General features: G+C 39.1%; 1 protein-coding gene across 2 annotated transcripts in view; it reads left to right on the top strand.

Annotated features, from left to right (window-relative positions):
- The first annotated feature begins 8,960 nt into the window (after nt 1-8,960).
- The window catches only part of SULF1 (sulfatase 1), a 67,068-nt gene continuing 58,070 nt past the window's right edge, over nt 8,961-17,958 (top strand). Inside the window, exons 1-3 of one of the 2 annotated variants that reach the window (XM_065751813.1) lie at nt 8,961-9,069; nt 9,392-9,626; nt 14,831-15,070. In XM_065751813.1, coding sequence (XP_065607885.1) covers nt 9,455-9,626; nt 14,831-15,070 — 412 coding nt within the window. In that variant the 5' untranslated portion in view covers nt 8,961-9,069; nt 9,392-9,454. Of the gene's footprint in view, nt 9,070-9,391; nt 9,627-14,830; nt 15,071-17,958 lie in introns of those variants that run through there. The other variant, XM_065751814.1, reaches the window with a different exon arrangement.

Below are 17,958 nucleotides of genomic sequence, written 5' to 3'. Positions count from 1 at the left end.
AGAATTCAGGCTGAGTGAATTGGTATTCAACAGGCGAATAAGCTGTATATAAGTATATTCTGTCCTTGAAAAGGAAAGTGTAGCTTTTATTTCAGACATTTTTATTTTTTTATAGGAATACTCATTTTCAGATGGAATTTAGTATTTAGATGCTTCAGTTTTGTGTTTTCTCAAGTACCACCGGTGATTAGCTTATTTTGAAATATTCAGCAAAGACCTTAAAGCATCCCCAGGGGTTTACTGTACTGAAGAATCCACAAGACGTTGGTTTAAGAAGGTGAGCAGACCTGTTCAACCCAGCGGACATACTTATTTTGCACAACAGAGCATGTGTATTGCAATCTAAGTAAGGACTTGGGTGCTGCTTTGAAAATCTTGATGCTAAAATCCATCAATTATATTCCTCGCTCATCATTGCTGTCATTCCTGTGACAATTTTTTCACCCAGTAGAGCATAGCTACTGGAAAGCTCCTAAAATGGGAGTGAAGCTACATGAAGATAACTTTCTGGTCTTCCTAGCAGTGAGTCAGCCACAAGTCCCTCTGGGAATGTCTGTAAAGCATACCCAGATGTGTGCTTGAATGGGGACGGTGGAACAGCAAGGTGACAGTATGCAGAAGGGATTGAAAGACCTACTGGGATAAGCTGAAAAAAAGACCCCACATTCCTGGGCTAGTGCTATACTTTGCACACCAGGTGCTCCTGATAACAAAAATGACTGAAATAAATTTGATGCAGGAGTGATGTGTTTCTCAGCAGTGCAAGTCAGTGCAACTTCCTCACTGACAAGTCTTCACAGAAACGGTTATAAAGCATCTGTTTTTGTAGTTGTTGTTTGGTTTGATTGTTTACTGCTATTGCTGTGCTGGTTTCTCTACTGTGTACGTTTGTGAAGAAGGAACTTGTTTAAAAACACATTTATTGGTCTATCAAGGTATTTTTACATGTAAATCAGTGACATGCTACAGGACTGGAAAAGTCGCTGGACAAAGAGATGCAACCAAGTGAGGAAGGTCTTCCTTAGAGAGTACTCAGGACCTGACCAACTGAGTCTCTCTAATAAGTCCAATTAGATTCAGTTTGAATTTATTGAAAGTAAAGCTTGTTTGAATATAGTGGGACTAATTCAAAAACTAGAACTTATTAGGAATTTTCACCTGAGCTGGAAGTGAAAGAGAAACTCAATATGCATGTGCAAATAGGCACTTATGTGGTGAATGTAAGTACACAAAGTACTGATGCCACAAACAAGTTAGCTTTCTGTACTGTAGTATAATAGAGTAAGTACAGGTGCTGCTATCTGTTTAAATATATAGCTTATGTAGTTTTGCACTGCCATTTCTTTGTGCTTCAATCCTTACTGTGGTTACAGCACAACCTACTTTAACTTGCCCATACGGTAGTGGTGCTGTGTACTTTATGACAAGGAAATTTCCATGTTCTCTGTCTTCTCATGTGTAAGTGGATCCATAGATAGTCTGTGCTAAAGATGACATATTCATATTCAGGTTAATCATGTCTATTTATTTATGTTCACCAAATAAAAAAGCAAAAATCCCTCTTTCAGAGAGTACTGCAGATCTTTGAGGGGACATAAATGTACCGAAGAAGCACATTTTTTGAATTTCAAGAGTAGCCTATCTAAATGAGGCAGGAAAAGCTGTTCTCTTGCATGGTTTCTAAGTCCTGTGGACTTAAAAGGGAACTTAAAGAAACATGCAAACTGTGTTGCTGTTGTTCACCACTGTGATATGATCTCCCAGTGCAAGACTACTTACTGGATCACTGAATCGTCAGTATGTTATTGTACAGCATGTTTTCATAATGGCCCACACTGTTGAGCTGAGCAGGGATACAGCAAAGAGATGTGGTTTGTAAAAGGAATTTTAAAATTACCTTAAATTCCTTCATACACAAAGGTTACTCTTTATAGTTGAAATATACTTGGAGTCTTTTAGCAATTATACTACCTGGTAGCTGGAAAGACACTTTCTTTAAAGGTTAAAAAAGCCTGATATCAGAAGCCTGTTTGGAGCCTAGTGCACATCTAATTATCTTTCTTGGTCTTAATTATTTAGCAAGTGCTAATAAACTGCACGTATCATGACACTCATGTTTAATAAGCATATAAATTTAATTGATTTTTTTTCCATCTCTTTGAAGACTCACAGACACAGAATTCAATCACAGGGCAATGGCATTATAACTTCCAATATAACATCAGGTTTTAATAAGCCTCCTGTTTGCTGCACACATGTGCTTAGGACTGCCTGGAAACCAAATCAGTAGAGAAAAGGGATTACTTTAGATTACTTTGAAATGTGCATTGTTTGAAATGGCCTCTGGTGACCAGCTTTCATGAATGGCTGATTTTACTTGTGGGGCACGTCATCTGGCTCAATTATACCAGCCTCTTTTGTATGACAAGTGCACTTCTCGGTTGTGTTGAAATATGGAATTCTAAAACAAAGTAAATCAGATGGTGAGAAATAGATTTGAGAAACTGTATATTATTAGAAGCTTGTAAATTAACAGAAGACATTCTTTTTTTGGCAGGAAGTATGTGAGAATTTTCTTTTAAAACTCGTTCACAGATTTGATGTTAATATAAAAATATTTTCATTTGCTTTAACGCTTTTTTAACCATATTAAAAGCATTAAAATAAAAGACATATTTTCCTTTTCTCAAAGACAGTTAATTTCTTCTATAATTACGTATTTTCAAAATGTTATTGGAGTTTGCTGTTTGACATATGAAGTGCTGGAGACTTTTATCTACTAAGAATATCCCTTAACCTGTACAATGTTATAAAAGTAGGTTAGAAAGCATTCATTAGACTTTCATCTCACTGCAGGCTTTTTCCTTTCCTGCCTGTGTTTGTGAAATTACAATGCAAAACTTAACAATAATATAAAGTTATGATTCTTCCTACCTGCAATTACTTTAAATTATAGTTACTTTAAATTAATCTAGCCTGAGGCATCAAAGATACATCATTATAATACACAGATTACATTTGGAAGTTGAGCAGATAACTGATTGATTAATAAAGTGTGTTGGAAATCCAATAGATAATGATTAGATTAGACCTGGATAGGAACTGCATTCTTTGTGTTCACTGTAAATCCTATACTTTACAACTAAGATTAGAGGATTAACCTTTAATAAGAGATGGTAGATCTTGTTTTTATCCTGACTTCTGCTGTACATAAATGTTTCCCATGGCTTCAGGCTTGATATTCCCACAGGAAACTGGCCTGCAGATTTACGCTTTTGTGCCTGGTAGCCTGAGATTGCAGTTCGCAGTGTTTTCCTTTTAAACAGAAGATAGAAGTGTAAGATGTGAGAAAAGCATTAACGTTACTAAACTCAAAACAGACATCTGTCAACAGCTTTTTCCACTTAAGGACTTCACTGTATTGGTGTAATTGAGAATTGTTAGCTTTATTGTTGTTGTGGAGTGTTGCAACCCTCTAGTCATCGGGGCCATGATTTTAAAAGAAATTTCTGAACTGCTAGGTTGCTTTGGTGCTGATGAACGTGTCACTTCCCTGAACTTCTATTATGTAATTTCTATCTATCTGCACAATCATCATGAAATTACCAATTTTGTGATTTTGGGGGTTTTTGTTGGATTCTGTTGTTAACTGCCCACCTGTTACGATTCATGCTATGTAAGAGTTTGAGAAGTCCACCCACCTTTTGACATAAATAGCAAAGATTCTGAGAAGCTGTACATAGAATCACAGAAGAGAAAACCCTATTCACTCCCTTTCACCTCAAAGTTCCCACATAGATAAAAAGTTCTTGAGTGGAGAAGGATTTCTAGATGGACATATTTCATTTTAAAGTAAAGAACTGAAAGTTATAGGAATAAACTACTGATCCCAACCTTTGTGAGGACATTGATGGGTGAAGCCACCCCCATTTAACATGCATATGATGAAGACGTCTGTCCCTATAGTCAGTCTCACTAGACTTTCAAATGCAGCTGACCAGGTGACTGTCAATGTGACTAACCACCGAAGTCATACTGGAAATTATAAAACACTGTCAATATAATAACATATCATATCATATAGAATGGCTTAGTTTGGGAGGGACCTTAAACAGAGACCATCGAGCAACTAAACACTGCCATGGGCAGTGCTGATGACCACTGGATCAGGCTGCCCAGGGCTCATCCAACCTGGCTTCCGATGCCTCCAAAGATGGGACATCAACAGTTTCCCTGGGCAGCCTGTGCCAGAGCCTCCCTACTCTCTGAGTAAAGATTTTTTTCCTAACATCTAACCTAAATTTTGCTTCTTTTAGTTTTAAGATATTACCCCTTGTCCTGCCACTATCAGACTTTATAAGAATTTGATCCCCCTCCTGCTTGTAAGTTCCCCTCAAGTACTGGAAGGCCATAGTGAGGTCTCACCAAGCCTTCTTTTCTCCAGGCTAAAGAAGCCTGATTCCCTCAGCCTTTCTTCATAGATGTGCTCCAGCCCTCTGATCAACTTTATGGTCTCCCATCTGGCAGCAGCAGGAAGGTGGCACCAAGCTTGCAGTATATCGTATGCACCCTTCCTTTCTCTGCTTTTTCTGGATATTTAGAATTCTTTTTCTTGTGATCTTCTCTTCTGCTTTTCTTGCTGAAACTCCAATATGAAGGAAACAGAGAACCCTAGGGACCTATTCCTGTCAAAAATCTTCATCAAAGATAAGGTTGTCAAGTCAACTGGTCATCCATAAAATACATATGATGATAGTACTCTTCTGCTTGGGATTAGGAAAGAGTGATCGTACACTTGTCATGATTGATGTTTGGTGTTTTGTATGTTTGAAGATTTTTATCCATTTATTTATTCAAAAAAATCTGTAAGGAGAAATTATCCAAAATAGTCTTTTGCATAAAAGACATAAGACAGTTTGTCATGTGCAATGATAAGATATCCTGCTTTTTTATCCTCATGCTTTTGATAATTTTAATCCAAGTTTCTAATGCTTGTCTGCGAATCTCAAAAGTCTCCTAAGTATCATAACATTTATTTATGGAATGCATCTTCATTATAAACAAACAAGCCAATTTGTGGAATCAGGGAAACTTAAGTACAGAGTAATAAACAATCGGATACTGGATAGTAATGAAGAGCAAAACACTTAACTATGAAATTGCCATTGCAGTAGGAGTTCCTTCATTTGGGATCACTGTTAATACCTCACATTCATAACATTCTGGGCATATTTATTGCTAATATTAGGGGAACTAACACTTGAATTTTGGTTTTCAGCTCCACAATCACAGTCTGTCTTAGTCTTATCACTAATACATCTTTCCTTGGCCAGAGTAGATCCATTTTTCTTTGTAAGACTTTAATACTGTCTTTGGATCGTGTGCTGTCCTCTTCATAGTTGTAAGAAAACACCAGTACTGTAGTGTAGAGAAGATAAGTTGACAGCCTTTTGTTACCAATTAGTTGTGCATTACTGGTCTGGAGCACTTCATATCTCATAGTCTAGGGGACAGCTATATGTCCAAAAGCCTTACTCATTATCCTCACATTTGCCTTCAGATTTATAAACAAGAAAGAAATCTGTTCATGTAAGGCAGATTCTCTGTACAAAGATATGTGGAGGCCACATTTGAAATGCCTGAAATGTAATGAAGCTTATAATGGAGAAATACACTTAAGGTTATAAAGTGACTTTGTTTAATAAACGAAATGCATGATCTTGGACAGATTTTTATTGGCAAAACAGTAAATGGCACTTTGAGTGAGCACAGTAAAAAATGCACATGTCAAAACAATGTGGATTTTTGAAGAAAAAATGATATTTTTTTCAAAACAGACTGTCATTTGTTGTACTTCAAATTAAATACCAAAAAAAACCTTAACACGTCTTGACTAAAATGAATATAAAATCAACAGATAGTTTCAAAAGATAATATTCTATCTTTCACTTTTCCTCCTGGTCACTGAGGAGACCTAGAAATAAAATCCTCCTAGCTTTTATTCCACTGACAAAAAGTGGCCCTTCTTTGCCAATGTAATTCAAGTTTCACGGGTAATTAATTCTCCATGCCAACGAGTCCTTGAACTGCTTGTTATAATACTAGCAACATAGAACGAACTAAAGAACCAAGTTTTCAGATTTTATCCCATGAAAGGTGAGTACAAACTATGAATTTGTCCTTCTATGGGGGGAGGGGGGGTGGAAGGAATGACTGTAAAATAAAAATTACATCCAGATGAGGAAAAGTAGTCTCTCTGGACTTCCTGCTGTTCTGGTTTCATTTATTTGCTGACAATGTTTCAGTTGTCAAAGGTATAATCTTTAGGAAAAACCTAACTTAAATTTATAAAACAGCATATATATAGAAGTTACGATCAATATTTGTAAATTCTGCTGGAGGAAAACATTTCCTATTAAGTCTAGATTTCTGAACACTACACAAAATTCGTTATGTCCACATGTGAATTTGAAAAGGTCTCTTTTAGAATTTCTCATATTTTTGTCTGTTTCCCAAGACAAATTACAGTATCTGTAGGGACACTTGTAGACTACCAGACAGTATCCAACACAAACACTGAAGCCTTATCTTCCCTATCAAGGCTGTATTTTGACAGTTTTCGTTACTTCATTTCCTTCTAGAACTGGGAATCAGACTGTAAGTGGGCAAGTTCTCAGAGTATTTCTGAATAAAGGTTTGTCTTGTGTAAAAATGAAATTGTTATGAGTGACAAAAGGTGGCATAACTGTGCTTTTGTGTAGGAACAATTAAATGAAATTTGGTTAACTAATTTCATACATGCAGATCAGTCTTTATCGTTTCCTTTACCCATCAAGGGGAAAAAATTAGATAGTTGGAAAAGAAATTCTTGACGCTCTTTTTCCCAGAAAAGAATTGTTTAAGGTGACCCTGACTTGCTCAAAAAATCTAAAGTGAAATCATCTTTTTTTTAAAAGCCAGCACATCCCGAAGAGGGTAAAATGAAGAATGCTTGTCAATGTTACTTTGCATTAGTGTAAATTTTATTAGCACTAAGGTGTAATTGTCAGGAACTTGCCGTTTCATACTATGGAGGATTATTCAAACACAGTGCCAGTGTTTGCTCAGTGCAGTCAGGATGACTGCACTTTCTGGGTCAACATTGTCTGAAAAAGTTTGCGGTACAGTACAACTGATGTAAGAAACTAAACATTGAGTCTCACTTCACATATCCTTTCGCTCTTTGTGAAGTGAGTCAAAGTTGTGCTATTTAAAGATCAGACGCAGAGAAATCATATTTCTCCTTCCCACCAAGAGCATGTAGTGTCTGGTGTCTGTCAGAAGAATGCTTACTTTTTCAGTAATCTTGTTCTTCAGTGTTTTTGATGTCTTCCGTGCTCAGCTTAGAACAAATGCAGGAAAACTTTATTTTTTATAGTCAATCCAGACTAATGACTGACTTCAAGTCTGCTTACCTGGGCGTTGTATAATCACCAAATTGGCATCTAATTTTCAACACCTAGGCCCGTTATTGACAGTGCTGTAGTGCTCATCAAAGGCTGCAATGTTTGGTGGGGCAAAGACAATGAAAGACAGGCTCACTCTGCAACAGACACTTGGATTTTCCTTTTTAAGACATTCACAGTCTTCTGCTGTAATTACAGCCTGCCAGAGTGAGAAGCATGAAACTGTTTAGCTTGTGAAGCTTAAAATAAAAGGTGTATGTGAAAACAAGAACACAATCCTTTTCCTAGCAGTCCATTACCAAATCTCTTCCCCTCCCTCTCTTATGGCTTCTTCCCTGAAATTTAGAGCACCTTCCAATTAGTGTATTTTTAGGTGATTGATGAGACCTCTTTTTTTTTTCTTTCTTTTCTGCTTTCCTTTTGTTACACTGTTTGCACTTAATTGTGGGTTTGTTGTTAATGTTGTTTGTCTAAATACACAACTCAGCTTTGGAGCACAAACCTTTTGAATGGTGCTCCAGTCTAATTATATGTCCACCCAGTTCCCATGCAGCCTTATAAGCAGACTTCTTGAATGCTCTTGGACTTGGGTGGTAGTGTGGGTTTTTATTGACTGGTGTCACCACGTTTCATCTGTAGCCCCAAAATTATATACATGGCAGGTCAGTACCTTGGAGGGAGCAGATTTGACTCCACAGTTTCTTTCCCACCCCTTCCCTTTTGCCCTGGAAATTCCCTCCCCTCCCTTGTGTAACAGGATGGTTTTGCAGTGCTTTGCTCAGTAACGCAAAAAATATTCAAGTATGAGTGGCTGCCCATTCCTCCCCAGGCCAATCAGTCATTCTCAGCCGCAGTTTTATATCTGCTGCAGCGAAGGCAAGCCTGTGTGCTTGCACTGGGTCTTACAAAAGCAAGGCTGTGTGACTGACAGGCCTGGAGAGGGGGCTCCAATAACGCACCCAGCCGAGTCTGGAAGCGGAGTACCAAGGACAAGGCTGTGCCAGGGGTCAGTGCATTATGGATGAGGCACGCGGGTCCATCGCTGATTGACTGGGGGACAGTTACGCTCCTTCACAATGCTGGGTAAGATCATCTGTACTGTCACTTAATATGAGCATTCTTGTCAGTGGGAAGATGACTTTTCATGTAGTGATCCAGTGCAGATTGCAGATGACAGCCTTGCTCTCCTCTCAGCTTTGTAAGAGTTTAGCCGCTCATGCAGGTGAGGTAAGCTAAAATAGCTTTATTGCTTGCCAGGTGCCATAGGCTGGAATTAACTCTTATTTGCAGAATCTCAGGCTACCTATAAATGTTGCAAAAGCACCTGTGCTTGATGACAGGATGCGTATGTCCTTGATCTCTAGCAGCTAAGGTGCCATCTAACTGCTGCATGGGTATGTAATGGTATTAAATTAAGCAGGTGAACTGAGGGGAAATGCAATTTTTTTTTTACTCTTCTATTTCAGGACAGAGAAAGAAGCTGTACTGAACAGTTCTGGAGACTTTGAAGCACAGGCTCAGCGCTGAGGTCTTTGACAGACCTTCTGCTTTCTCCTTCTCGCAGGGCTCCTCCTACAGATGTTCTGAAAACGTCTGCATCCCAGCAATTTTGTACGGTGCCCAGGTACTGGTTGTACAGAACATGCTGCATAAAAAGAAGCATGGGGTGTAGGAGAAGGAGCACTGTGAGGTATATACCAGGAGTCATGCCTGTACAAAATGCAGGCACTGGCGTGACTTCAAGCAAAAATTATTTGAGAAACTGTAATTGCAGAAGGACCGAGTTTATTCTTAGAAAATGATAGATTAAAGCTCCTATTCAACAATATGGCTTATAGTCATGTCAGACAGTATGTGTCAGGTTTGACTTCCCTAAGTATCATCTTTTCACTGTGTGACTGGAAGTTTAATTCTTGCTTGAACAGAATTTCTTTTCCTCCTTGCAGGTCTTGAAAACTGGATTTCAGGCACTTCTGGATCATTTTTTTCATTGAAATACTGGAATTACTATGAAGTCCTCTTGGTTTGCGCTCCTCTTGGCAGTGCTCAGTGCTGAACTGCTGACAAGTCACTCTTCCACTCTCAAGTCCCTGAGGTTCAGAGGCCGTGTGCAGCAGGAGCGAAAAAATATCAGACCAAATATCATCCTTGTGCTCACGGATGACCAAGATGTGGAGCTGGGTGAGAAAAAATTCTTATTTGCTACTTCATTTCCTCACACATCTTTCAGTAATTTCTGCCAGGCTTTAAACTCAGAGAAGGCAGTGGTCCGGAGACAGTATCAGAATGTGAGATGAATTTGGAAAGTGAGTTAACAAATATTATTTAATAGGATTCATAAGGTTTAATTGCAGACTTCAGGAAATACATGCTTATCCCAATCATCTATAAAGGGACATAAGATAATTTTTTTTTGTGAATTATTCCAGTGTTTATAATTCATGTGTTTTTAAACTGTAACAGTAAGACAGTTTTGCTTTCTACAGTTTACTAAATATCTGACCACAACCTGGATATATTGTCCAGAAGTGATTTTCACATATTTTTTGTTAGGGTGGAAAAAGTTAAAAACATTTGGATCATATTCCAGGAGGCCTTTGAATGTTTTCCATTAAGTAAGTTAGAAAGATATTATGATGGTTATGCATATAACTGATTTTTCATTCACTGCCTGAAGTGAAAAATAAAGGAGAGAAAGAGGATCATTGTAGGTTACCCCCAAGCAAATATTTTAGTTTTGGGGGTGGAAGGTAGGATCAAAAAGGTGAAAAAATGGCAAATGAATTCTTGTATTCCTAGTGTATTTTAATGAAAGACGTGCTTTTAACAAAACCAAAGTGAATTTTTGTACAGAATGCCATATAGATTGAAAAATCAAAATGCTTCTCTCATAAGACTTGTAAGAAAATAATTCATTTTTCTAAAATCACAGACATTCAGCCAGAAACCTGTAGACACAGGGTGGCCTAAACCTAAAAGCAGTCCTGGAAGTTCATGAGTTATTAGCATTTTTTTTTTTGGTCTTTATACAATAATAATTTATTCTGTCTTTTTGAATTGTGAAAATATAATTAATAAATTGCATTTTGTGACTGAGAGTTAATCCTTTCATGCAGCAGCTTTCCCCCAGAGCTCCACAAGCAGGCCCTGAGATCTGAGTACATCTTATCTATTTCACTTCTCGCTCTTTCAAACGTCTGCTCTGTTTAGCCGTGCTGCATAATGAATGGCTGTTCCTGGCTCTATTTTTGGCCTAAAATACAGCTATTACAATAGGAATGCATTTCTTCTGGATAGAGTCGTTCTGAAAAATTCACTAAAAGGGTCAAGTCACGTCTTCCTTTTTGTGGTCAGAAAGAGCCTGCGTTCTCCAGGGCGCTGGGGAAGGTAGGTCAGCAGACACATGTCTTTGAACAGTGTTACCGATGAGCTGTCTTCAGTCTTGCAAGAGGGTTTGCAAGTGGTGAAAGAGCAGGAAGGATGTGGCAAGCCACTTTGTTCATTTTGTGGAGCTCCTCTCTTTGAAAGCTGCACTGGATGCTCACAGAGGCTCTGGCTCCTATTAGCAAGCAGTTGAGCAATAGCCTGGACATACATGCATTCCCACTGCATTGAATGAGGACGCAGGTTTCTCCTTTGCGTAGATCATTTCACAGGAAACAGGATTCAGCCCCAAGACTTACTGTACTGCATTATTTGCACTTCTACTAATAAATCATTCTGCTTATTTGGAAAACAAAGCCATACTGTTTTCCATGTGTGAATTATCCCCTAGCCCTTTTGTGATTCCTGAGAAAAAAAATCCCAAGTTTCGCAGAGGTCAGTGGGAGGTAACACATTATGCCACAAACAGAATAAAGCTCGGGGCACAATTATCCAAAACTCACAAGACTGAAAGTCTCTCGATATGGATTATTTGCTATTGTATTCCCAGCATGAACATTTCTAAAAGCTGTTCTAAATGAATGCTTGAACATAAAAGCATATAAGGTGCGCTACAGACATCAATCAGGAAAGATTTGTCTCCAGAGCATGTGTAAGCATTGAACCAAAATATTCAGCTGCCTGAGTGTGAATGATATACAGGGGAATTATCGGAAGTAAAATTTGCAAGAACCTGAGAGCTTGCATTTAGTTAGTGCTCAAAGCAGGCTGTCATATTGATCTCTAATGTCCCCCTGTTTTGCATTCTTAATGCAAAGAAGTTCTGCAGAGCTGCTGTCTCATGCAACTCATCAGAAAACCCCCCAAATTGCTCCACAACTCCAGTCAGTTCTAATACATGCTGGGAGGAACGTGGCGCAAAGGAAAGATATTACTTATCAGTTTGTAGATGGTGGCTTTGCCAGTGTGTCCACAGCTCTTGAGGAAAATCAGCAAGAACTTTGGTCCCAGGGTTGGGAACTGATTGGTCAAAATAGACCTCTGGGAACTTTCAAGTCCCCACCAAGATTTTGTAGGCAGAGGCAGAACTGTCTGACACTCAGGCAAATTCATGTTTGGCTTAAAACAAAGCGACAGGTTCCACAGGAGCTGGGAGCCACTGCACCCTTGGAGACAATGTCAGGTTTATACTCCTTTCAGGCATGAGGGTGGATATTTCCAACATTATGCTAAGTATTTAATCACTTCCTCTTCCTCAAGCTTCTCCATCACTTCTTTCTCCTATGTACTTCTGCATATCAGTCCCTCGAGCCATGAACCCCCAGTAATTCACAAAATACTCAGTGTGAATAGGTTCTTGTGTGATGTCAAAAAGGAGTCAAAACTAATGAATACCTTGGTAATTCCAGTATTCCTAACCAAGAGCACTTTGCGATGAAGTATGAAAAAAAAAAAGGGGAAAATCCCGAAGAACTAAAGTAAGACAACTGCTTCTTCTGTCCACTTGTTTACAGCCTGTTGCACCACCCAAAAAAGATCCAAATAAATGGATTTCTATCTATCTATACAAACATAGTAGCGCATCCTTTGCATTCAGCTGTTGGTGAGGGGATTACAATGTCTTACTATGTATCAAGCATAATTTGCTCGATTTGCTTTCCATCTTCACTAGAAATTTCAAAGTACTAAAACATGTAAGCTGAGAAAATGGAGATACATTCTGAGATTTTCAAGAGTCGATCACTTTCCAGGGGCCTTGCTTTCAAACTAATTAAGACAAGATGGTTTTGGCTGTCCCATTGTAGAGATGTCCACCTGTGATACATGTGGGTGAAAATCCATAGCAGCTTTATGACCCTTTATGAAACACTGGTTACCACACATGTCTCAGCATATGAGGAAAATAGACAGAGAGGTGACACTGAATTTTGAGTTTGACAAAACTTGCTCATTTCTATGTCCAAAGTGGCTGTTCCCAGTTATCTGGTTCCCTTCAGGTGCTTCCCACTTGGTCATGTAGAGCGCGAGCATCCTGCTGTCAGACAGTGCCTGAAAGTGTGTGCCCTGAAGACTGTGGGCCAGATGGTAGAGAGCACAAGCTGAGAGGAGAGCTACAGACAGCAAAGGATTATAACTTCTATGAACAAGTTTTATCTCCTGCTTATGTTTTGTTTTCCAAATGAGGAAGTCTCACCTGCTTTGAAGTGTCTATTCCAGAATTTCCAGAGGGGCTAAATCTAGTATCAGTGTCAGTAAGTGCATACCTGGAGGAAAAACTTGCTCATAAACAGCAGGTTTGCAAGAGTAGAGGGCTGACCAAGCAGAAGAATGAGGAAGCGCTCTAACAACTATTCATCTTCAATGCAGAGAGGCATAAAAGTGCACGGGGGCCCTACTGCTGTTACTGTGCATTAGAGTTGCACAGCAGTGCACTCCCATCCTAATACCTACTTTGCAGCTGAGCTCTGACATTTCAAAAATGAGTGAGCTATGTTAAAAAAATTAAAAAAAAGAGGGGGGAGAGGGGATGAGGAAAAGCAACCTTGTGTCCAAAATGAAGACGTAGCATGAGGAATATCTCTCATTTTATTTTTACTTAACAACTCCATGAAACACTCCCACTCATACAAATGGAATACCTTTAGTGCTCAGGGAACTCTCAGTCACTCTCTTGCTTGTCTGCATCTCTAAACACATGGTTTTTATCTGTACTGAGTTCAGGAAAGCACAAATGTAGATGCTCAGTGTTTAGAAAAAAAAGGACTCTGAAAGAGGAAGAATCGAAAATGAGTCTTTGGGTATTTCTACTCAGGGTGCTGAATGTATCCTTGAAGACACAGGTGACAGTACTGCACTGGGAAATACTCAAGAATCATGCTTTTAAGTGATCCAAGCACAGCCACCAAGAAAAGCTCTTATTCTATCAGTGGAATCAGTGCTTTTAATTTTGATTTTACATTTAAGCTGACTGATGTCAATTACAAAAAATGAATTGTAAAAAAGGAAAAAAAAGAAAGCAGAATTCCAGAAATGTCTTTTTACAGCCAAAATTGTGTAACTATTAAAATTCACAGACATGTTTCCTGGCTGCATACTGACATACCCACAGTTCAAGCTCACCCTTCATTCTCTGCTCTTTTGGATAACCAAAAGAGCAAAGTTTGACAGCTGTCATCAAGTACTGACAGACTCTATCAGGAACTGTTCAGTCTTTTTGCAGTCAGAAGCGTGCAAGCCCTGCCTGTCTCACCTCATTTTTTCTAAAGATGTTTTAAATGACCCCAAAAAAATCTTTAAATTGGATCAATGCAGAAGTGTGCTAAGAATGCAAGAGTTTCTTGAGAAAGTTGCTGAATTTTCCTAATATTTTTGCATACATATTCAGTTCAAAGTCTGATTTTTAGTATAGTGTGTTAGTTTTGGAGTCAGCCACACTGATCCTGAGTCCAGAGGAGCTTCCTTTTAGGAGGATCACTCACAAATTCTCTCTTTCCTTTCCCAATCATCTAATCCTTCCTTCCCTTCCTCCTTCCCTCTTTCTGTCCTCTTCTCTTTCTGATTATCTGATAAAAGAGAAGGAGTTGTAGTAGATTCATTAGCAATGTCAGAATTTTACATATTTTACTGGCACACTGACACAGTCTGTGTAAAATACTGTTTTCCTGGAGCGGTGTTTGAAGAACTGTTGACCTATAAATTTGATACAGCTCTAAAGTTCTAATGTTATATATCCAGATTAGTCTGCACTTCAGTTTTGTTTTGAAGCCTCAGGGGAAAAAATGCCAAACTCATTCTATCTGGAATCCTTAAAAATATTTTTCACTGACATAGAAAAAGATTTTATCTTTTCTTCTAAAAATTGCCTACATTTTGGAGTAGTAGAGAGACTGATGTCCAAAAGAAAAGTAATCATTGATCCTGTGCTTTTAATGACAGAATAACATTCAGTGTGTTCTAACTGCTTTTAGCAGCAGAGTGACAATCAGTTCTACTTATTGCAGGGTCCCTACAAGTGATGAACAAAACCAGGCGGATCATGGAGAACGGAGGGGCATCCTTCATCAATGCCTTCGTAACCACCCCGATGTGCTGCCCATCACGTTCCTCCATGCTGACTGGAAAGTATGTGCACAACCACAACATATATACCAACAATGAAAACTGCTCTTCTCCGTCCTGGCAGGCCACACACGAGCCACGCACTTTTGCCGTGTATCTCAATAACACTGGGTATCGAACAGGTAAGAGGCAAACCAACACTAGCTCTTTGTTCAAGTGATGGTGATGGATGTTGAAGGAGGGGTCTTGAATCACTGTCTAAAATGAAATGAGTACTGTTCAGAATTGGGTTTGTAGAGAGGGGTTTAGTGTTGTGGGGAGGGAGGGTAGCACGACCTACTGGTACAGATTGGCAGCTTGCAGCCATGTGAAGAACCTCTTTTGTAATGGAGCAGCATATTTTCATGCTCAGATGTCCCAGGTGGGAAATAAGCTGTTAGGCAGTTGCACCTAGTGAGAAAGAGGTGCATTTTCGTGGCATTGTGGGTCTGAACTGGCAGTTCCAGCCATGATTATGGTCAGTGTTATGGCCTGCTTGTGAACAGCTGCTAACAGTTCTGGGGGAAAATGTCAGGGCCAACCAAGGGACTGGTGCCAAAGACCTCACAGGAGTAAAGTGCCTGTCATGGGAGTGAAACAAGGTGAATGCTATAATTTAAATTTTGCCACAGGACGATATTTCAGTTGCATTTCCTAAGAATGAATAGAAACATGCCTTTAAGAAGGATTGTTCTTCTGTGCACCAATAAGATTTGATAGTTTTCTTGTAAATTCCTAGTGGTTTTCTGTAGTCAGAAGATCCCTGTCCTGTCTACAAAGAACTCTTCTTATTCCCTTCGTCTGTGCTTCAGCCTGATGTAAAACCTGATTCATGTATGCATCACCTATCACCTACGATTCAATCTGCAGACACATCAGGCTCCAGACTGACTTCCCCTTCCCAAGGTACAGGAAGGTTGCAAGGTCATCAGGGTGCAATTTGTCCAGAAGCATCATTTGGCTACAAAGACTCTCCTTTAAGTAGACACAGATCTCAGTGCCAACTGTGTTCTTTACAATGTAATTGGTAGGGGAAAAGTTTGTCTCTATCAGTGGTTTAGGCACAAGAACAGATTGCTTTCAAAACACATAGCAGTATAATGTCTCCACACTGTCTGCTTGTCCTAATTCTCCTAATGCTGCTATATCCAGCACCTCACATTTATCTGCTTGTTTGCCATCATTTCTTCACTGCACAGACAACTCACTCTTTTTTACTATCTCTATGCTTCTGGAGAGCTTCTGCATCCTGTTTAAAAAGCTAAAACAAATAAATATCTTCTCTGAACCCGACACATGCACAGTCTCTACTAAGCTGATTTCTGTGGACTTGCTGTCAGAGTACAGCACTGCTAAACCCAAGTAAAGGTCAGCACCAAGGCTATTGAGGAGAAAAGGAGAGGAGAGAGCAAACTGACAATCATTGCTAGAAAAGGTGCTGAAATGACCCTAAAACCTTTCTGCTTGGTCATTGTCCCCTTCATGTGGAATCTACCTTTCTTGTTCTTTAGAAAGTTCAGTATCTTATTGACTTGTCGTCTAACCCTTTCAGAGTTGAATGGCTCCTGCATAAACTGGACAGCTGTGGCAGACTTTGCTGTCACTAGCCTTCTGCCCTTCTGGGACTCAGTGCTCTGCTTTGGGTAAATCTGCACCACTGTGTATTATGAAGGCATGTGGAGATGTCTACTAAATGTGAGATTGATCCTATTAAATAGAAAGGAACAAAGTGATAAAAAAGAAAAAGAAAAAATGAAAACTAAAGAAAAAAAAAGCCTTTCCAGAGACAGACTGGGGGAACACAAGCCCTAAAACTAGCAGGGCAGTTGATTTTTAACAAAGGGCAGGGAAGAGAAAAAGAACATGGAAGCAAATGGAAGCAAAAAAAAATATTCAAATACATTAATGAAACTCTGTCTTTGACCAAAGTATGTTGTTTGACCCTGTAGTAATATGGCCCTGAAGAACTTATTAATTTACTCCTTGTAAGATGAGCCCACCTTCCAATTACCTCACAACTATTTTTTGAAGTGGCAGCTTAATTAACAGCTGAACTTATGATACATTTTTCAAGGACAGTGTTGCCTCATTAAAGAGTCATCAAAAGTCCACTAACCAACTAATAATTTACATTTCACAGCTAGAAGGTTTAATAAAATTGTAATGATTCAAGAATACCTGGGAGTCTAAAATAATTAGGAGTAGAAAAAAGGTAGCTAGGGAGAATGAGTGACTGCATGAAAAACGGGCTCATCCTGACTCTGCTGATGCTTCAGATGCTGTAGGTATTATAGACACTGCATTTCTGTGGGTTTTGAGAGGAAATCAGTATCCATCTCAGAGAGCAATTGAGACAGAGGAAGAGAGAGTGAAGGGCCAAAGGCTACTAGCTGTTTGGTGGCTGACCTTAAAAGGAGCAATTTTGGAGAACCCCAGTGCAATATAGCAGTTGAGACAACATGCTACACCTTGAATCTGGTTCTTTGTTTGAAATGATGACTATTTAGCTCTCACTTTTTGTACAGGGTCAAATAATTATATAAGCCAGTGGAAATAAGGGAGTGGCAGATTGTTTATATAATGTTCTTACTTCTGTTCACACCAGATAGTTTCCAACATCTATAAAGCATTCGCTGTCTAAACCTGCCTCAGCCTTAACTAAACCCTCTATACTGCAATTGATCACACAAGAGCAGGCTGCTTATGAGGAGAGTCCTGTGAAAGCCACGAGGACTCCAAGCAAGCACAGCAATCCATTTAAAGAGAGGTCTGAAATGTGCTGAAATAAACTGCAGTCATAATTAGAATCCACTGGGAAAACCTGACAAAAAACAGATATTTTTTCTTTCATTTTTCTCTTCTACTGTTCTACTTTTGTTCTACTCTGAAGTCACCTAATGGAGATGTTACATTTCCTGGGAAAATCCTTTGTTTAAAACATCAGTGCTAAATCACAGGCAGAAACTGTGCTGTGTGGGAACAGGGCAGACAAGATTCAGAAACAACACTGCCAAACCAAAATTACTTTCAC

Source organism: Cyrtonyx montezumae, unplaced genomic scaffold (genome assembly GCF_038088225.1).
Source record: "Cyrtonyx montezumae isolate F1298 unplaced genomic scaffold, pur_monq_1.0 scaffold_8, whole genome shotgun sequence".
NCBI lineage: Eukaryota > Metazoa > Chordata > Aves > Galliformes > Odontophoridae > Cyrtonyx > Cyrtonyx montezumae.
Note: the sequence above shows the minus strand (reverse complement) of the source record. Positions and strands in the feature narration are given on the sequence as shown.